Source organism: Hypanus sabinus, chromosome 9 (genome assembly GCF_030144855.1).
Source record: "Hypanus sabinus isolate sHypSab1 chromosome 9, sHypSab1.hap1, whole genome shotgun sequence".
NCBI lineage: Eukaryota > Metazoa > Chordata > Chondrichthyes > Myliobatiformes > Dasyatidae > Hypanus > Hypanus sabinus.
Window position 1 is genome coordinate 160896959 of NC_082714.1, and position 22063 is coordinate 160919021.

The 22063-nt window shown below is 43.5% G+C and overlaps 1 protein-coding gene across 4 annotated transcripts in view; it reads left to right on the forward strand.

The window, feature by feature from the left end:
• Positions 1 to 22063, forward strand: part of LOC132399980 (ubiquinol-cytochrome-c reductase complex assembly factor 1) — a 172748-nt gene that overhangs the window by 66352 nt on the left and 84333 nt on the right. For all 4 annotated transcript variants that reach the window (XM_059980990.1, XM_059980987.1, XM_059980989.1 and 1 more), the window contains exon 6: positions 6354 to 6462. In XM_059980990.1, coding sequence (XP_059836973.1) covers positions 6354 to 6462 — 109 coding nt within the window. The remainder of the gene's footprint in view (positions 1 to 6353; positions 6463 to 22063) is intronic.

Sequence of the window (22063 nt, forward strand, 5' to 3'; positions counted from 1 at the left end):
TCATCTATCCCTTTTTCTCCATAAAGACTTGGCCTGTTGTACAACGAGCTAGTAGTTATGGTATTATTACTATTATTGGTTTATTATTGTCACCTGCACCAGGTGGTGAAAAGTTTCTAATATACTGTTCATCCAGATCAAATTCTGTGTATTGAGCTTGAGTAAAGTAAAACGAGGTAGGTTGTAAGGCCAGGAGTCCATCTTATTGTAAGAGGCGGCTGTCCTATTGCTTTATTTGTCACATAAACATCGAAGTATATGGTCAAATGCATCATTTGTGCCAACGGCCAACACAGTCTGGACAAACGCACGAAAGCGTCACCACTCTTCCACCACCAACATAGCAATCCTAACTGGTACGTCTTTGGAATGTAGGAGGAAACCCACACTGTCATGGGGAGAACATACAAACTCCTTACAGGCAGTGGCAGGAATTGAACCTCGATCAAACAACTGGCCCAGTAAAGCACTACGTTAAGCACTGTGCTACCATGCAAGAAGTCCATCTTATCGACCAAAATATGTGGTTATCGTCTTGAGACTATAACAGACCTAACAGGAAGGGAGTCTTGAGTCTTGAGACTATCTTTGCTGGACTTCCTCCAGCAGATTGTGTGTTGTGGCCCATGATGTACCTTGAGCCTTTCCCAATTTCCATAACTGATCTGCTTCTTAACACCATTTATCCACCTTAATTCCTCAGTACCCTTGCCTAACAAAAAATCTATCAATCTCTCTTGTGAAATTCTCTGGTGAACTGCAGTTTCAAATTTTATGGTATAGTGCAGGCGTTCCAGATATGTATGCAAAGAGGTTCAGCTGGCTCTAATTTGAAGGCTTTTCCTCCTAGTTCTGGGCTTTGCACCAAACTCCTGCACACCAGAAGAAATACTTTATCTCTTTCCAATTGCAAGTCCTCAACTATCCCAATTAGATCATCACTTAATCTTCTGTATGCAACGGAGTTCTGCCAAGCACTCTGCAACCTGTGTTTGTAACTGGAACTTTTTTTTTTGGCCCGCTGGTTCTTTCCCAAGTCTCCAGTCACCCAAAACCTGGTTAGGAACTCATGATTAATAACTATAGTATTTGTGGTTTAACTGGAACTTGCTAAGTGCCAGCTCATACAGGACTGAGCATTATTACCATGGTGCTTGTGTCAAGCTATGCGAGATCGAGATTAATTGGTCAGTATTGTCAAAGAGTTGGCACAACCACGGTGGGTAAGCTACCATGCAAGTTGATAGGGTTGTCAAAAAGGCGTGTGGTGTATTGGCCTTCGCTGGTCGGGGGACTGAGTTCAAGAGCCGCGAGTTAATGTTGCAGCTCTATAAAACTCTGGTTAGACCACATTTGAAGTATTAGACCATAAGAAATAGAAGCAGAATTAAGCCATTTGGTCCATTGAGTCTGTTCTGCCATTCCGTCGTGGCTGATTTATTATCCCTCTCAAAACCCATTTTCCTGCTACTTTCTTGTAACATTAACACCCTGACTAAATCAAGAACTTGTCAATCCCTGCTTTAAATATACCCAATAACTTGGCCTTCACAGCTGCCTGTGGCAATGTATCCCACAGATTCACCACTGTCTGGGTGATGAAGTTCCTCCTTAGCTCTATTTTAAATGGGTGGTCCTTTATTCTGAGGCTGTACCCTCTGGTCTTAGACTCGCACACTGTAGGAAACTTCCTCTCCACATCCATTCTATGTAGGTCTTTCACTATTCGATATTAGAAGTATTGTGTTCAGTTCTGGTCACATTATAGGAAGGATGTGGAAGCTTTAAAGAGGGCACAGAGGAGATTTACCAGGATGATGCCTGTGTTAGAGAGCATGTCTTATGAGGATAGGCTGAGTGAGCCAGGGCTTTTCTCTATGGAGAGAAGGAGAACAAGGGGTGATTTGATAGGGCTGTACGAGATGTTAAGAGGCATAGATCAAGTGGATAGCCAGAGACTTTATCACAGGGCGGAATGGCTAATACGAATGGGCATAATTTTAAGGCAACTGGAGGAAAGTATGCAACAATGTCGGAGGCAGGTTTTAAGAGTGGCGGGTGCGGAATGTCCTGCCAAGGGTGGTAGTAGAGGGCAATATATTAGGTGCATTTAAGAAACTTAGATAGGCAGACAGATGATATAAAATTGGAGGGCTATGTAAGAGGGAAGGGTTAGATTGACCTTTGAGTAGGTTAAAATGTTGAGGACATTATGGGCCGAAGGGCCTGTATAATGATGTACTGTGTATGTTTATTCCCTTCTTTGCTGCATATTTTGTAATCTTGGAGGGAGGTGCATTTTCAGTTCATTTAAGGAACCTGGAATGCAAAACCTGCAAAGTACTTCTGTTCTCTAGTATTGTTTCTGTCACAGTATTGCAGAGGTAATAAATCAGTTAGCTGCAATATAAAATCATGGACTTTTTTTTATCTCTTCAGGGTATGGGAGACGCTAGAATGCCCAGCATTTATTGCCCATACCTCTTGGTCCCTGAGCCACAACACATGGGAGACCACAAACACTGGAATCTGGAGACAATTTGATACAGCAGTTTTGATGCATTTCACCGGACAGTTTCAGGAAAACTATTGCCATTGGTCTGAATACATGTAAAACCCAGATGAGTAACTGTGGCAGACATTATCAAATTGGATGAGTTCTAATCCCAGAAGGGTCTCAATCCAAAAACATCAACTATCCATTTCCTTCCACAGATGCTGTCTGGCCCACTGAGTTCCTCTGGACTGCAGCATCTGTAGTCTCTTGTGTCTTGAGTTATTATTGATTTATTCTATTAACTTATTTTTTATTCTCCAGCTGCTGTGGTGAGACTTAACTCCATCTCCTGTGCTTCAGACTAGGAACATGTGCATACCCCAAATGAGGATGTTTAGTGATCAGTAGAGCTTCAGGTGGTGAATGGCTCCCTCTGGTGGCCTTGACAGCAACATTCAGTCTGGTTCGCTCTTGAGCTGCAGCTTTAAGAACAGTGAGAAGAATGAGTATTGGTTAATGTCATTTCTATTTTATTTGTTTGTTCGTTTTATGCCATGTCATACGTTGTGGACGATCATGTGCTTTCAATGACCATGACTGCTCTTGGCAAATTTTCCTACAGAATTGCTTTGCCATTCCCTCCTTCTGGGCAGTGTCTTAACACGATGGGTGACCCCAGCCATTATCAATACTCTTCAGAGATTGTCTGCCTGGCATTGATGGTCACATGACCAGGACTTGTTATATGCACAAGCTTCTTATAAAACCATCCACCACCTGCTCAGCTTGGTCAGGGAGCTGAGCAGGTTCACACCTTGCCCAAGGGTGACCTGCAGGTTGGTGGAGGGAATGAGCACCTTACATCTTCTTTGATAGAGATGTATCTGTACCGTATCACTCAAAGTGATATATTTATACTGAGGAGTAGGAGTTTGTTCACCAACTTCACCTTTTAAAGGAAGCTGAAGTCAAAGTGACCCAGCAGGTTCAAAGTTTCAAAATATACAACTCTGAAATTCTTCTTCAGATAACCACAAAGCCAAGAAAGGAAATTACAGCAGCACAAACCCCCCCCATCGCTTCTCCCCGCACAAAAAAACGAGCAAAAACGCAACAGGTGCATTAATCCCCAAATCTACCCTCCCTCGGACACAAAAAAAATGAGAAAGATTGGGCAAAAAACACAAAACATAAAAAAGCTATAAGACTGAAATAAAGTCTGTAGTCCAAGTCCATATCCAAAATGTAGAAAATCTGGCTAACACTCTCCGGGCACAGCAGCAGGCCTTTCCCTCTTCAGCAGCAAAAGATCCCAAGGCAGTCTCCCCATTTCAGCAACAGGGTGATCCCACCAGTGATCAGAAGGCTGTCTCCCCTCGCCGGTTTCAGAGCGATCCCACCAGCGATCAAAAGGCAGTCTCCTCTCTCCAGTAGCAGAGCGATCAAAAGGTAGCTTCCCGTCTCCATAGTAGAGCGATCCCACCAGCGATCAAAAGGCAGTATTCCCATTTCAGCAACAGGGTGATCCCACCAGTGCTAAGAAGGCAGTCTCCCCTCTCCGGTTTCAGAGCGATCCCACCAGTGATCAAAAGGAAGTCTGCCCTCTTTGGCAGCAGGATGATCCAAAATCAAAAGGCAGGCAGCTGACAGTCACCCACTGCATTTGCCTCCTTGTTTCAATCTCCCTCGTTGCTTTAATTGGCGAAATGGAGTTGATTGGCAGCTCATGGCCTTTTCGCCACGAGGCTCGCGCACGCTGCCTATGCCTTTCAGACTCCTCGGAGACTACAGAGGGCTGGAAACGCTCTGATCTCCAAACTGCAACTCACAGGCTTCCACAGTTCTAGAATCACATTCCAGATGAAAAACTAAAGTAAAAGACATAAAAGAAGTGAAATACATGGTTTCATGATCTATCCAAAAGATGTCTATGGAAGGAGCATTGTACGCAGGTGCCATCCTGACTAGAAGATTTATACCGGTTCTGATTATGCTTTGATGGGTTGGTTTCTGGGTATATTTCTCTGAAGGATTTGCGTGCCTGTAATTGATAATTCTACTCCTGAGGCAGCTGCTATCATTGCATAACTAGAAAGGAACCCTGACAGGATAACAAAATGCTTATTTTCTGAAATCCATCTAGCTTTCACAAGCTGTCACCATTCTTCAAAGCAAGCTTGTATCAGAAACTTGCTATTCACTGCATTGGTCCGTTACTGCAGTGATGTCTGGAGGAAAATAAGAGGTTGGCACAGCATTGTGGGCCAAAAGGCCTGTACTGTGCTATAATGTTGTCTTAGTTATCACTGGGTACATTTTTAGGCAAATTAGCAAATATGATGAATGTAGGAAGACTTTTGACTGCAGTGTTTTGTTTTGGGCTGGTAATGGTTGTAGGAAGACATAGGAGGTTATAGGAACTGGATGCAGATTTTCCACTTCTTTCACCAGATATGTATTGCCACCCCAACTAATATAAGTCAAAACTTTCAGTACAACTTTAGTACACACTCTCCCTCCCCACCATCCTCCTTTCCTCTTCCCTCCTCTCCCCCGTTCCCTTGGCCCCCCTCCCCTTATCCCTGCCCCCTTTCTTTCCTTTCCCCTCTCTCTCTCTCTCTCTCTCTCTCTCTCTCTCTCTCTCTCTCTCTCTCTCTCTCTCTCTCTCTCTCTCTCTCTCTCTCTCTTCGTCTCACAATCTCTCACTCACTAACATACAAGAGATTCTGTAGATACTGGAAATCTAAAACAACACACACAAAATACAGGAAAAACCTCAGTAGGCCAGGCAGAATCAATGGCGAGGTATAAACAGTCATCTTCGTACACTGAGACCCTCCAACATTTTTAAACTGTATGATACTGGAGCAGAATTAGGCTGTTCGGCTCATCAAATCTGCTTCTCAGGTTCCTTTTAAATCTCTCCCCTGTCACCCTAAAGCTATGCCTCTGAATTTGGGTTCTGTCTGAGGAAAAGACTGTCACTATCCATTCTATCTATGCCTTTCATTATTTTAAATGCATCTATAAAGTCAGCTGTCATTCTATGTTGGAAGAACTAAAGACCAGGCCTAGCCAAGCTCTCACTATGCAAGCACACACAAAATGCTGGAGGAGCTCAGCAGAACAGGCAGCATCTAGGGAGAGGAATGAACAGGTGATGTTTTCAACCAAGACCTTTCTTTGGGACTGGAAAGGAAAGGGAAAGAAGCTAGAGTAAAAAAGTGGGGGAAGGAAAAAAAGAGTACAACCTGGCAGATGATATGAGAGACCAGGTAAGGGGGGAAGCTGGGTGGGTGGGTGGGGAAGAAGTGAAAAGCTACAATGTGATAGATGGAAGAGGTAAGCACTGAGGAAGAAGGAATCTGATAGAGTAGAGTGGATCGTGGAAGAAAGGGAAGAAGGAAGGGCAGTAGAGGGAGGTGATGGGCAGGCAAGGAGAAGAAAAAGAGCGAGAAGGGAGCCAGAAAAGGGGATTGAAAAGGAGAGAGGCAGGACGGGAGAGAAATGAACAGAAGTTAGAGAAATCGATGTTCATGCCATCAGGTTGAAGTCCAGATGGAATATAAGGCACTGCTCCTCCAACCTGAGACGGGCTTGATTGTGGCAGTCGAGGAGGATGTTGGAATAGAAATGAGAAGTCAAATTAAAAAGGGTGATCACCAGGAAAATCCTGCCTGCAGTGGCAGACGGAGTGCAGGTGTTTGACGAGGCTGTCTCCCATGATAGAGTAAAGATCCTAGACCATTGAGCTGGTGCATGGGTGGGAGAAGGCAAACTCAGGACCTCTGGTCCTGGCAACATCTTCAGAGGATGATAGTGCTGCCCGAGTCACACTTTGCTTTTTTGTTTGCAGGATGGCCCTGGTGCGTATGAAACAGGAAGGTCGTGAGGGCAAATATATGTGCAGATACATTGTGCACTCCATGTGGGAGGACTTGCAGCAACGGGGAAAAATAATGGGGGTAAGTCAGTGATTCTATAACACGTCTGGAAGATGTTTCCTCTTGATATTTAATGAGTATGTTAAAAAAAATTCACACTAGGTATTGCTGTTTCGCTAATGCTTAACATTCAAGATAAGGTAGTAAATGGGGTTAGACATTGAGTTTGGTAGGAGAAGTCAGAGCGTGGTAGTAGAAGGTTGTCTCTGACTGGAGGTCTGTGACTAGTACAGCGCTCCAGGGACATCATCAATGCTGGGTCTGTTGCTGTTTGTTGGATGATAATGTGACAAATTTGTGGATGACAGAAAGATTGGGGGTGGATTGGAGTGAAGGAGGGTTTCAGAGCTCGCAGTGGGATCAAGGCCAGCTGGAAAAACTGGAAGATGGACTTTAATGCACTTTGAGAGACCAACCTGACAAGAGAGAGACGAGAATTGTTCTGGCATCGTGAGCTTGAATACATTTCAGTTGTGCCTTTGCAAAAGGAGAAATTTCCACTGTCAAGCACCATCACAAGAAAGCAACGTCCATCATCCAGGACCCCCACCATCCAGGCTATGCTGTCACTTTCAAGGATTCTACAACTCACATTCTCAGAATGATTTATCTGTGTGTCTTTTGTCTGTCTGTCATTTATTTATTATTACTAATGTTAGTATGATTTGTCATTTTTGTTCATATACATAGTTCTACATAAATTCTATTGTATTTCTTTATTTTCCTGTAAATGCCTGCAAGAACATGAATCTCAAGGTGACACTAGTAATAAATTTACTTTGAACTTTGAAATTTTTGAAGAGGGGAAAGACGTTCAGGGCTGTTGTCTGGGAGCAGATGGGAGTGGGGCAATTGCAAAGAGCCAGAATTGCAAGGTGAGTTGAATAGCTTTCTCATGCTCCTATGCCTCGGAGAATGACTGAATATGGTCTTTGTGTGCTTTGGTCATTGGTCTAATGGGCTGTGTGCTTGAATCAGAATCAGGTTTTTTATCACTGACGTGAAATGTGTTGTTTTGTGGCACTAGTGCAGTGCAGTACTTAAAGGTGCTGTAAATGATACAAAGAAGTATCTTAAAAATAAGTAAGTATTACAAAACAAGAGCAAGATAGTGAGGTAGTGCTCATGAGTTCATGAATCTTTCAGAAATCTCATGGTGGAGAGGAAGAAGCTGCTCCTAAAAGCTGTCTTTTCAAGCTGCTGTATTTCCTCCCTGATGATAGTAATAAGAGGGTATGTCCCAGATGATAAGGATCCTTCATAATGGATTCTGCCTCCTTGAGGCATTGTTAATTGAATTTGCTGTACCTGTAGATGGTGGGTAGGTTAGTGCCCATGATAGAGCCAGCTAAGTTTACAACCTTCTGCAGTTTTTTTCCAATCCTGTGCAATGGCCCCTTAGTACTGTACCAGCTGGTGATGTAAATAGTTAGAATTCTCTCCACAGTACATCTGTAGGAACTGCATGCATAAATGGTTCCAAATAACTTTGGAAATCAAAATAAGTACAGGCGCATCGGATCTGAAATAAATGACAAAAGTGCTGGAAACACTAAACAGGTCAGGCAACATCTGTGGAAAGAGAAACACTTAACATTTTGGGTAGAAGACTTCTAACTAGCATCAGTCTCATGCACTTGTGTGGCCTTTGGACTCTACTTTGTGCTTGAAATGGCATCAGTTGTGTGTGTTTGTATTCAAAAAGCAGTGTTTTTTGCCACTGATAGTTGGTGGACAATTCAGAACAGTTTTGCTCACTGCGGTTTCAAGCATTCAGGCTTGGAGATGCCCAAAACAACTGGGAGTGAAAATGAAATAATTTCACTACTTCAATTCAGGAACTGTGAAGAAATTGAAGGTATCAAAAGTCATCTTGAATGTTACAATGAAAATGAAGATTTGGAGGATGCAATCATTGAAAGCATTGTATGAAGACAGTCCATTGTCTGCACTAGGTGTCGGCACTGATTTTGTTCATTTACAGTTAATCAAAAGAACATGACAGTGCACACTCGATTGATTCTCAATGTGCTTAATGGTGGGGAGAGCTTTGCCTGTGATGAACTAGGCTATGTCCACCATTTTTTGTAGACTTCTCAAGCAAGAGCAGATCAGAGAGTTGTGAAGAGAATCATCCCTTTGGAGTACTGAAAGAGGCGGAGAAAATGCAAATGGTGATGGAATCTCAGTGCAGGTAGATGGTGAAGAATTGTGGGTTGGATATGGAGACTGGTGAGGTGGTAAGCGAAGACCAGGGGAGCTTTAACCATGGGTGTTCAGGGATCCCTTCTAGCTTTTAGTCAGCACAAACGCGAGATCCTACAGATGCTGGAAATCCAGAACAGCGCACACAAAATCCTTGAGGAACTCAGTAAGTATGGAAAGAAATAAACAGTCAACACTTTGGACGGAGACTCTTCATTGGGACTGGAAAGGAGAAGGGAAAGAAGCCAGAACACAAAGAGCGAGGGAATGTAGTGGAGGTCTCACAGCTGGAAGAAAGTGATCTAGTCATTCTTCTGTTCAGTTCACCCTCATGAGCAAAATCACTCATCCTTTTAAGTATTAAAACAGTGCAACACAAAATACTGGAGGAGCTCAGCAAGTTAGGCAGCATCTATGGAGAGGAATAAACAGTCAATGTTTTGGGCTGAGACTCTTGATCGGGACTTAGAAACAAATGTAACAGCTCTGCTTGTTCCATTGTGGGTACATGAGTATGCAGAGCAAAAAAAACCACCTCCTCTCCAAGAGCTGCTGTGCTGAAGTGGGAAATTCCCCACTGATGTAGGAGGAAAACGCAGGGGAGTTTTGTTAGACAGCCTGATTCAGGGCACCTGTAAGCACTCTGTTTCACAGCTCTGACATTGACTGATTGCACCTTGGGAAAATCATTGTTAACATCAGTCTTTGAAAAGTAAATCTGGCTGATGATTGAGTAACACAAGGTACCAATGAAAATTCATTGCTGTAGATTTGGAGCTGTCTTTGAGATCAGGATCTAGTTCAATGAGTTGATTAATGTGAAGTAACACCTGACCACATGGCTACATCTACACCATAATCCCACGTGTGAGTCCTTGAGATAACTTGAAAAAATAAAAAAGCTTTTCTACTAAAATCGTCAGAAAAGAATTTTTTCCTACATAAACTTCAGTATGTATATTAAAATCTATTTAAGTTGAGAAACCCCATTTATTCCGTAATTATGTGTACTATGCCTTATAATTTCATTGTTTCAAGTAGAGTTTAGTAAAAGTTTTGAAAAACAACTAAACTTCAACAAACACGAGGAAATCTGCAGATGCTGGAAATTCAAGCAACACACACAAAATGCTGGTGGAACACAGGAGGCCAGGCAGCATCTATAGGCAGAAGCACTGTCGACGTTTCGGTCCGAGACCCTTCGTCAGATGCTTTTTTTTCTTATTGGATGCTTACAGAAGCTTCCAAGATGTGAACTTAGAAATTTGTGGGCACAGTAGTATAATGATCAGCATCACGCTATTAGAGAGTCCATGAGCCGGGTTCAATCCTGTCACTACCTAGAAGGAGCCTGTACCTTCTCCCCTCGACTTCATGTGTTTCCTCTCATGTTGCAAAGACATTTGGGTTAGTAGGTCACATAGGTGTAATAGGATGATAACGTGCAAAAAAGAGAACGAATAATGCAAATGGCAATAAAAAAACAAGCAATAAATACACAGATTACAAGAGGGCAGAGATAGGTTTAAGATGACGGGAGAGATTTAAAAGGAACCCGAGGGTCAGTTCCACCTGGAGGCTGGTTCATATCTGAATGTTGCTCTATGATTCTTTAAAAATGTCCATAATGTTGGTGTGGGCACATTTCCTAAGCAACAACTTATCTGCTGGAGGAACTCAGTAGGTCAAGCAGCATCTATGGGGGTTGGAAGAAGTGTTGATGCTTGAGAGGTCAGTCAGTGCTGCTCGACACGTTGAGTTCCTCCAGCAGATTGTTGCTCCAAATTCCAGCATGTGCTGTCTCTGTTTCTCAGTCTGATTTGCTTCGTGCAATTGACCCTGTGCCATGGAACCAACTCAACTAAACCTATACACTGATATCATTCCCTGTATGCCAGCGGCCATCAAGGAGGTCGTACGTACAGGAGCTTGAAGATCCACACTCGGTATTTCAGGAACAGGTTCTTCCCCTCTGCCATTACATTTCAGAATGGACAATGAACACATTTCCCCTCTCTTTTTGTACTACATATTTAAGTTATATGTACAGAACTGTGCAAAAGTCATTAGGCACATACAGTGTGTGTAGCTAGGGTGCCTAAGACTTTCACACAGTACTGTATTTGTCAACATGGAGTAGAGCAAAGGATGTTGGGAATGACAAGGGTGGAGTGGCACATGAGGGATGTGGGATAGGTGACAGTCAAGGAGTGCCAGGAACTGGGGTGAGGCATGGGTTCAGACACACCTAGCCCTGAGACACCAGGCAAGGTCATTTGATCATTACATCAAACAATTAGTTTATTGATCATTACAGAATGTTTCTCTGGTGCTTCCCACTCCCCCCCCCCCCCCCTTCACCAACCATGATTCCGTTCTCCCTGCCCCCCTCCCACTCTCACTCCACAATAGAGACCCATATCAGAATCGGGTTTATCATCAATCACATGTCATGAAATTAATTTTATTTTTGCGACAGCAGTACAATGCAGTACATAAAATTACTGCAGTACTGTGCAAAAGTCTTAGGCACAATAAATATTATGATTTATAATTGTTATTATTATGTACTGCTGCTGTAAAATAACTAATGTGACGACATATGCCAGTGATATTAAACCTGATTCTGATTCGGTCACCCTCTCCTCTCTGTGCAGTGGGTACTACAGCAAGGACACTTCAAGCACTTGAAATACTGTTGAGAGAAAACAAAGTGATAAAATATTGGCAAGAAGGCCTTTTACATTGTTGATCTCTGGCCTTATGGATTTTGAGTTAAGACATATAAAGTAATAGCGAAAAGTTTGTATTGTCACTGTCTACTGCCTAGTGAGTATGTAGATAGCTAGCTTTCAATACTGACAACAAATGAGCTGCCAGTGTATGACCTTCTTGTATCTGTCTTGATACAAATCCAAGATAACTTGCCTGATTTATCATTCTTCTGTTGGATTCGTCTGTCTGTTCATTTTCTGTGCTTGCTTTTCCCTGGCCAGCTGTTGGTAGGGAGCTCGTATCCTCTGTATGTTGTTCTCCTGTCAGTCAGAATGTTGTCAAGTTTCTTTGCTGGGAATTGTGCCCCGTCACTTCACTGAAAACAACGAGTGCTGTCATAAACTGGCGAGCACGGGAGTACACAGCCCACTGACTCTGCGACTGAATGAAGAACTTGTTCACACTGAGTGAGCGTGACACTTGGGATCGGATACAGTGCACAAAAGGTCACTCTTCTGCATTGTAAACCTCGTAACTAATTTGAGATATCTGACAATTCTCCCTGACCTGAATCAGCCTGTCAAATTCCACCTCACCTCAATTTTAAAGAGACGTCCCTTTATTCTGAGGTTGTGCCCTCCGATCCTAGATTCTCCTGCTGATGAAGCGATCCTCTCCATGCCCACTATCAGGTTTTTCAGTATCTGGTAGGTTTCCTTTAGATCGCCTCCCTAATCCTTCTGAATTCAAGGGTAGAACTTGTTGCATCTGTCTCTGAACAATTGTGTGCAGGTGTAGGAGTTTCCTGCTGAAAGGATGCATTTGCAATAGAAGGAGATTACATTGAGGATTTCTGGAATGGTAGATTTGTCATCTGAGAGGTTAAGCAGATAAAACCTCTGCTCTCCTGAGCTTTGAATGATAAGTGAAGTACTCTGATTTTTCAGTGGCTTGTCAGGGTAGATACAGAATTGATGTTCCCTTGTCTGGACTGTTCAGAGCTGTTTTGAATCTCTATCTCAGATTTTATTCAAGAATGAGGTAAGTAAATGCTTCGGTGGTAAAGAGCAGCCATTTAATTGAATAGCACAGCAAGGATAAGGTGCTGAATGATCTAATTCTATTTATCGTCTTACGTATTTACATTATCGGCATACACTGACTAGTAGAGGATTTGGATCATAGAGGCCCTTCGGCCCAACTGGTCTATGCCATCCAAAACTCCCATCTAAACTAGTCTCGTTTGTCCATATTTGGCCCATAATGTGGATGAACTAACTGAGTCTAGGAAATTCACATTCACTGACTGATTAAGGAAGCATGTTGAGAAACTTTGCAACACTTAGTGCTAATACAAGGGGGCATAATTATAAGGTATTTGGAGGAATGCATAGGTGGGATGTCAGAAGTAAGTATTTTACAGGGAGAGCGGTGGATGCGTGAAACGCCCTACCGTGAATGGTGGTAGAGACTTGTACATTAGGGGCATTTAAGAGATTCTTAGAAAAATGGAGGGCTATGTGGGAGGGGAGGGTTAGATTCACCTCAGAGTGGGTTATAAGGTCAGCAGAACATTGTGGGCCAAAGGGACAGTGCTGTTCTCTACTGTTCTATGTTTCTGATTAGTTTCCAACTATCTATCTGAAACAAAATATGGGTCTGTCCATTTGAAAACAAACCAGGGGAACAATGGTGAGACAATTGCAACAACACTTGGAAGATGTTCTTTAAACTATGGAATAAATGTTATTCTCACTAAGGTCCTGTACTGTTCCTTGTTCTTAATGAAACCATTTGGGCCATTGTGCTCTACTGGGTCTCCGACATGCTCTTTGTTTCCCTGCTCTTTCTTTCTGATGATCCTATAAATTGGTGTTCTCCATTAGCTGTCCAGCTCCTTCCCAAAACTATTTACGGGATCCCACTTCCACTTTTTTTTCCAAACAGGTCTTTCTAATTTCAGATCTAAAGGAAGTCTTTAAACTGAATTCAGATTGTCAGCTGCCATCTGTGTCGGGCAGACGAGAATGAAAAGAGCAATTATTAAATGGGAGCCAGTTTTCCATGAAAGCATTCTCTATGACTAGTTGTCCTCCCTGGAAATCCAGGTCAGTTCACCCAGCCTGCGTGCTTTTATGTGGATGTTTCCAAAATGGAAGCACAATAGGGGTCCTTCACTAATACCAGAGCATTCTGAAATGTGGTTTGTGAAATGCAAAGCAAATAAGCTGCTCCAAGCTAAACTTTCAATGTTAGTGGTTGCTTCACCTCTGCCGTCTGCTTTGCCAGCAACCTCATGCAGCCGTGCCAGTACGTGGTGTTCAGTATTTAAATCTGCCTCTGAGGTTCTTTCTGTAAGGCTGTACTGCTGTTTTCTTATCGACAAGGCAGTTTAGTTGATGGTACAGTGTAGACATATTCCCCCTCGCCCCACTCTTTAACAATGGCTTGCTTTATTTCCCATCTTGTTCCACATATTTTTCAGAGTAGAATCCGGTTTAATATCAATGACTTATGTCACCAAAGATTTGCAAACTTCTACGGATGTGCAAATGAGAGCATTCTAAATGGTTGCATAAGCATCGGGTGGGGGGGGGGGGGTGGGAGAGAGCCACTTCAAAGGATCAGAAAAAGATTAAGAGTGTTGCAAACCCTGCCAGCTCTATTGTGGGCACTAGCCTTGGCACCATTGAGGACATCTTTAAAAGGCAATGTCTTCAAAGATGTGTCCATCATTAAGTACCCCTGTTGCCAGGACATGCCCTCTTCTCATTACTACCATCAGAGAGGAAATATATATTTCTTAATGTAATTTATATTACAGTACAATACATTAAAGTACTATAAAATGCATTAAGAAATACATATATAAAATTAAATAGGTAGTGCAAGAAGAGAACCAAAATAGTGAGGTAGTATTCATGGGTTCATTGTCTGTTTGGAAATCTGATGGCCGGGGGGAAGTTGTTGTTTCTGAATCGCTCAGTGTGTACCTTCACGCACCCATGCCGCCTCCTCCCTGATGGTAGTAATGAGAAGAGAGCATATCCTGGATGGTCACAGTCCTTAATGATGATGGCCATCTTCTTGAGCTATTGTCTTTTGAAGATGTCTTCGATGCTGAGGAGAATGTTGCCCATGATGGAGCTGGAGTTTACAACCTTTCTATAGCTTTTTCCAATCCTGTGCAGTGGCCCCTCCATACCGGATGGTGATGCAATTAGTTAGAATGCTCTCCGCAGTACATCTGTAGAAATTTGTTGGAGTCCTTGGTGACGTACGAAATCTCCTCGAAATCATAATGAAATATAGCCGCTGGCATGTCTTCTTTGTAATTGCATCAGTATGTTGGGCCCAGGATAGAACTTCTGAAACGTTAACACCCAGGAATTTGAAACTGCTCACCCTTTCCATTGCTGGCCCCTCAAAGAGGACCTCAACTTTCCGTCCTGAAGTCCGCAGTCAATTTCTTGATCTTACCGACATTGAGTGCGAGGTTGCTGTTATGACACCACTCAACCAGTCAATATCTCTCGCTCCTGCATGCCTACTCATCACCGTGTGAAAGTGTGCCAATGACGGTTGTGTTCACTTGCTGGGCAAGTTGGCGGTGAATCACACAGCAAAATCTCGTCATATTACCTCTGCAGAGATATTGCTCTGTTGTGAGAGGAGCCAAGATTTTCTTGAGGGCAATGATGTGTTTTATTGATATTGTAACAATAACTGTTAAGATGGGAAACAGCTTCTTCTCCCAGGCCATAAGACGACTGGACTCCCTGCCACCACCCAGGTCTCATCATGTATGAAGCGCCAGTAGCGTTATACTGTTTACATTTTAACTTGTGTCATAAATAGACCTTATTATTTGTTAATTTATTTGTGGTAATATTGCTTTATGTGTTGTGTTTGTGAGTTATAAATACTGCACTGTGCACCATGGTCTGGAGGAATGTTGTTTCGATCGATGGTATACATGTGAATGGTTGAGTGACAATAAACTGGACTGAACTTTATAGATTTTCACCCTCCAGAGCTGCTGAGAGAAAGTACCCTCCTTCAGGAAGTTGTTCAAAGTAAATTTATTATCAATATGTTTTGTATATGTCACCATGTGCAACCCTGAGATTAATTTTCTTGTGGGCACATTTGCGGGCATTTTGTAAATGTGTTGCTCTGGATTTCTAGTATCTGCAGAATCACTTGCATTTATGTACCCTATCCTTCCACCAACAAAACAGGGATAGGATTCCCCTGGTCCTTCCCTAGCTCCCCATGAACCTCCGTACCCAGAGCACCATTCTCTGTAACTTTTGCCATCTACCACTAAATACATCTTTCCCTCCCCCCCCCCCCCCCCCCGTCCACTTTCTGCAGGGATCAGTCACAACGTGACTTTCTTATCCAGTCATCCCTCCCCACTGATCTACCTCCTGCCACTTATCCCTGAAAGCAGGATACGTGCTACACCAGCCCATATGTCTTCTTCCTCACCACTATTCCGGGGTCTAAGCTGACTTTCCAGGTGAATCTACACTTCACCTGTGAGTCAGTCAGGGTCCCCTCTACATCAGTGAGACCTGGCTTAGATTGGGAGACCACTTTGTTAAACACCTTTGCTCTGTCTGTCACAAAAGGCAGGATTTCCTGGAGGCCACCCATTCCAATTTGCCTTCCCATTCCCATTCCAACATGTCTCTGACCTCCTCTACTGCTATTATGAGGCTGAACTCATGTTGGAAGAGCAAAACCTCATTTTCCGTCTGGGTAGCTTTCAAGCTGACACAATTGTAATGCCCACGCTATTGGTTTATGTATGTCTAGGGGAAAATTTGTCCACCCGCCAAACCGTGTCTCCTGTATACGTGGATGCTGTGAAATGCACACTGGTACAAACTCGCACACAATATCAGACCGCACACCTTCTACGTTTACAGAGTACACTTTATAAATCTTACTAGAACTAGGTAACAAATAGAGATACAATATATAAAAAAGATAAGAAAAAAACACCAAAACTTATCAGAGTTCAATCAATTCGTGTACAACTGTTGGGGCTCAATTATCGAAGCCTTCGGTCCACTATTCGATCTTCTCCGACCTCCTCGACCCGCCGCCTAGGACCAACCTCGGTGGTTGACCAGAGCGCTTCCAGCCCGTCCTCCTTCATTGGTTCTCCTCCCCGAAAACCTGCAGGTTCCCACACATACAGATAGAACAACATTGCTACCACTGGTTAGTTCCTCCGTTATCAATAATTATAACCCAAACATTCCAACTAAACAGAGCATTACCTCATCAGTTACCCACAAAGAAGCCATTTCATTTTCACTCTACAGAGCAGCCATTTTATATATGCAGTTAGCAGTTAACATACAGTTAATAATCTGAGAACCCTGCACAATGAACTTCAGTTTCTGAAACTTCCAGTAATTTCCCCCCCCCCCCCCATTCTCTTTGTTTCCATTCCCCATTCTCTTCTCCTCACCTGCCCATCAACTACCCTGGTTCCCCTCTTCCTTCCCTTTCTCCCATGGCTCCTGCCTTCTCCTATCAGATTCCTACTTCTTCAGTCCTTTACCACTTCTACCTATCGCCTCTCAGCTTCTTACTATACCCCCTCCCCCCACCAACCTACCTTCCCCCCTTACCTGATCTTACCTATCACCTGCCAGCTTGTGCTCCTTTCCCTCTTTCCATCTTATTCTGGCTTATTCCCCCTTCTTGTCCATTCCCGATGAAGGGTCTTGGCGCAAAACATCAACTGTAAAGCATTGTTACCTCAGATTTATTATAAGGACTTTATTACTCCATTAAGCAAATGAGGTGAACGAAATAAGCTCTTCTCAGGCTTCCAGCCGGGTATAGGTATCGATTATAACCAGCTTTTTGATGATCAACCCATGAGGGATGATGCTTGATGAAGATGGCAGAGTTTGTCATCGAAGCGTCAGTTATAGTCGATATCTGTACCCGGCTGGAAGCCCGAGAAGAGTTTATTCGTCACATTTGCTAGGAAAGCACTGGATCCTTTTTTTAGATGAGGTCAGCATTTGTGATCATCATTATGTTCCATGTCCTTTGACATGGACGATCATGGTCTTTCCATGACCATGATTGTTCTCGGCAAATTTTTCTACAGAAATGGTTTGCCATTACATTCTTCTGGGCAGTGTCTTTACAAGATGGGTGACCCCAGCAATTATCAATACACTTCAGAGATTGTCTGCCTGGCATCAGTGGTCGCATAACTAGGGTGATATATACCAGCTGCTCATGTGACTACCCACCACCTGCTCCCATGGCTTCATGTGAATCTGATCGGGGGCTAAGCAGGTGCCACACCTTGCCCAAGGGTGACCTACAGGCTAGTGGAGGGAAGGAGTGCCTTACACCTCCTTTGGTAGAGATGTATCTCCACCCTACCATCTACTGCATCTGTTTAAAGAGGGGAACAGAATGTGGTTATCCATATGACAAAGCACTGGATATATTGATGTGGTTAGATGAGGATGGAAGGAGGTTCATGTGGAGGATAAACACTAGCAAAGATCATCAAAAGCTGAGATTAAAGAGATTTAAAGATTAGCTTTATTTGTCACCTATGCCATCAAAATCTATGTGGTGAATACGGTGTTATCCATATGGAGTCTGTCTGCCTTCCCCTTGGGATGCATGGCTTCCTCTGGGTGCTCTGGGTTCCTCCCACAGTTGCAAAGACCATAAGACATAGGAGACATTTCGCCCATCAAGTCTGCTCCGTCATTCAATCATAGCTGATCCTTTTTTCTCCCCCTCAGCCTCACTCCCTGGTCTTTTCCCTGTAACCTTTGATGCCCTGGCCAATCAAAAACCTATCAATATCTGTCTTAAATACACCCAACGACCTGACCTCCACAGCTGCATGTGGCAACAAATTCCACAAATTCACCACCCTCTGATGAAGGAAATTTCTCTGCATCTGTTTTAAATGGACACCCCTTTATCCTAAGGATGTGCCCTCTTTTCCTGGCATCTCCACCATGGGAAATATCCTTTCCACATTAACTCTGTCTGGGTCTTTCAACATTCAAAAGGTTTCAGAGATTCCCACTCATCCTCCTAAATTCCAGCAAGTACAGGCCCAGAGCCATTAAACAATCCTCATATGACAATCCCTTCATTCCATGTGAACCTCTTCTGAACCTTCTCCAATGCCAGCACATCTTTTAGATAAAGAGTCCAAAACTCTTCATAATACTCAAGGTGAGCCCTTACCAGTGCCTTATAAAGCCTCAGCATCACATCCTTGCTCTGGTATTCTAGACCTCTTGAAATGAATGCTAACATGGCATTTGCCTTCCTCACTGCACATTTATTTCTACTACCAAATTGCATGACCATGCATTTTCCACTTTCTTGCCCATTCTCCTAATCTAAGTCCTTCTGCAGCCTTCCTGTTTCATCAACACAATCCACCCCTCAACCAATCTTCGTATCATCTGCATACTTGACAGCAGAGCCATCTATTCCATCATCTAAATCATTTACATACAGCTCAAAAATAAGTGGTCCCAACAGCAACCTCTACGTAACACCACTAGTCACTGGCAGCCACCCAGACAAGGATACTTTTATTCCCATTCACTGCCTTCTTCTAATCAGCCAATGTTCTAACCATGTTAGTAACTTTCCTGTAATACCAGGGGCTATTAACTTGGTAAGCAGCCTCATGTGTGGCCCCTTGTCAAAGGCCTTCTGAAAGCCCAAATGTACAACATTCACTGCATCCCCTTTATCTATCCTATTTGTAATCTCCTCAAAGAATTCCAACAGGTTTGTCAGGCAGGATTTTCCCTGAAGGAAACCATGCTGACTTTGTCCTATCTTGTCCTGTGTCACCAAGTACCCCATAATCTCAATTTTAACAATTGACTCTAGCATGTTCCCAGCCACTGAGGTTAGACCAACTGGTCTATCATTTCCTTTCTGCTGCCTTCCTGCTTTCTTAAAGAGTGGAGTGACATTTGCAGTTTTCCAGTTCTCTGGCACCATGGCAGAGTCCAATGATTTTTGAAAGATAATTTCTAATGCCACCATAATCTCTACCGCTACCTCTTTCAGAACCATAGGGTGCAGCTTATCTGGACGGGGTGACTTATGCAGATTTAGGTTTTCAGCTTTTTGAGCACCTTCTCCCTTGCACTGTGCTCACTTCTCTTCCATCAGACTCTTCAACACCTGGTGCACGGCTAGTTTCCTCCACAGTAAAGACTAATGCAAAATATTAATTTAGTTCATCTGCCTTCTCCTTGTCCCCTGTTATTATTTCTCCGGCCTCATTTTCTAGTGGTCCTGTCGCCACTCTTATCACTCTTTTATTTTTTATATACTTGAAAAAGCTTTCTCTATCCTCTTCTCCCTCTTTCCCTTCTGCACCACAGACCCATGCACAGTGGCAGTAATCCAGTCTCTGTGGCATTCGCCTGGGAGGTCATTACCCACAGCAGATTCGCAAACGATATATATATCATTGAGGGGAATGGCCACAGGGGTGCTCTGCGCTAACTGCCTATTCACCTTCCCATTCCTTCTCCTGACAATCACCCAGCTACTTACCTCCTGCAACTTAAGGGTGACTACTTTGCTGTAACTCTGACCAATTATCTCCTCACTCTCCCATACAAGCCGAAGATCATCCAGCTGCTGCTCCAGATCCCTGACATGATCTTCAAGGAGCTGCAGCTGGATGCACTTCACACAGATGTAGTCCCTGGGAGATTCTCGCAGTACTGCAACATCCAGCATGAGCCGATGCCTCTCCCCACTGAAGCCTCCTATGAGCCAAAGCCTGACATTCCCTCTCACCACTGGCCCACTCCCAACAATAGCAGTTCCGCTTGTCTCTTCTGTACTTTTATTTACTCCTCTTTGTGCTGTTCCTGCCGCTGCTTAGGCTGCAGCGCTCTCCTTTTAAACGAGCGCCACTGACCTGAGAGTAACCTCCTCACTGTGCACTGCTCCCGCTGATCATTGGACTACCAGAATGATACCAGCTTTCCTTTTAAATGAGCACTGTCAACCTGCGAATGTCCAGGTAGGTTCATTGTTACTTGTCCCGTGATTAGGTTAGGGTTAAGTCAAGGTTGTCAAGTGTTTGTGGGCAGCGCAACTCAAGAGGCCGAAAGGGAGGGCCTGTTCCGTGCTGTATCTCTAATAATACAGGTGACCCCCCACCTTTACAAAGGTAGAACGTTCCTATGAAACCTTTCTTAAGCTGAAATGGCGTAAAGAACCGTTAATTTATATGGGAAAAATTTTCATAAAAGCAAAAATCCTCTTTGTAATGCGAAAACAGGTTACTAATGTAGGCCTTTTGTAAAAGCGAAGCGGTGTAAAGTGAACATTCATAAAGCGGGGGACACCTGTATAAACAAACATACAGTGAAGTACACTGTTTGCATCATCAAGCAACACAGTCCAAAGATGTGCTGGAGGCCCCGCGAATGTTATCATGCTTTCAGCACCAAAATATCATTATCACAGCTTACTAACCCCAACCTGTATATCTTTGGAACGTGAGAGGAGCCAGAGCACCCGAGGATACACACACAGTCACAGGGAGAATGTACAAGCTCCTTGCAGAGAGCAGTGGGAACTGAACTCCAGTGGGTGATCGCTGGCACTACAAAGCATTACGCTGACCACTATGCTACCATATTGCCCTGTTTACAGTCAGGGTGAAATATTTTCATTCAAGACTGTAAATACCTTACAAAACTGACACATAGCAAACTGTGAATTACATAGTGATTAAATATGGCATTGCATGCTCGTTATAGTTAAAAGTACTCATTTGCAAATGCACGTAAGGAGAATTACCAGACCCTGTCATCTACCTGACATCCAGGCTGCAAATAAAATATGCCTCTTGGATTTTATTGTTCACTGCCAGTAACCGCAGAAGTGTGCCTGGCTGAATTAATTTGATTTGTTTTTTCACTTTAGCTCATAAATTTTCGAGTCAGTTTCCCAAGGGTCTATGAGATCATCAGGTTTGAGGTTGGCTCTTTTGCAGAGCGCTGGGGTGAGGCCTTGAGTCAAGTAGAGGTGATGTCGGGCAGTGGAAACCAGCAGCTCTTTCCTGTTTTAAAAAATAATAATTTTCAGGCAGGGAGACAGATTGAAGCTTCAAAGACTGAGATTTTTGATAAACTTCTGTAGATGCACTGTGGAGAATATTCTAACTGGTCACCACAGTCTGGTATGGAAATACCATTGCCCAAGAACAGAAAACTACAGAAAATGGTGAATACAGCCCAGTCCAGCACAGGACAAGCCTTCCCACCATTTACAAGGAGCTCTGCCACAAGAAAGTCCCCCACCCCCCACCAATCAAGCCAAGCCCACTTTTTACTACTGCCGTCAGGCAGGAGATACAGGACACTTAGCAACATGTACAACAAGCAGCCAAATATACAATAAGCAGTCAAGCAGTCGAGACCCTTTGTCAGGCCCGAAATGACAGCTCACTTGCACAGATGCTGCCCGACCTGCTGAGTTCCTCCAGCTTGTTGTACGTGTCACTTTGACCCCAGCATCTGCAGTGTACTTTGTATTTACAGGACACTTAGGTTCCACACCACCACGTTCAGGAACCATTACTATCCTTCAACCATCAGGATCCTGAACCAGTGTGGATAACTTCACTCACCTCAACACT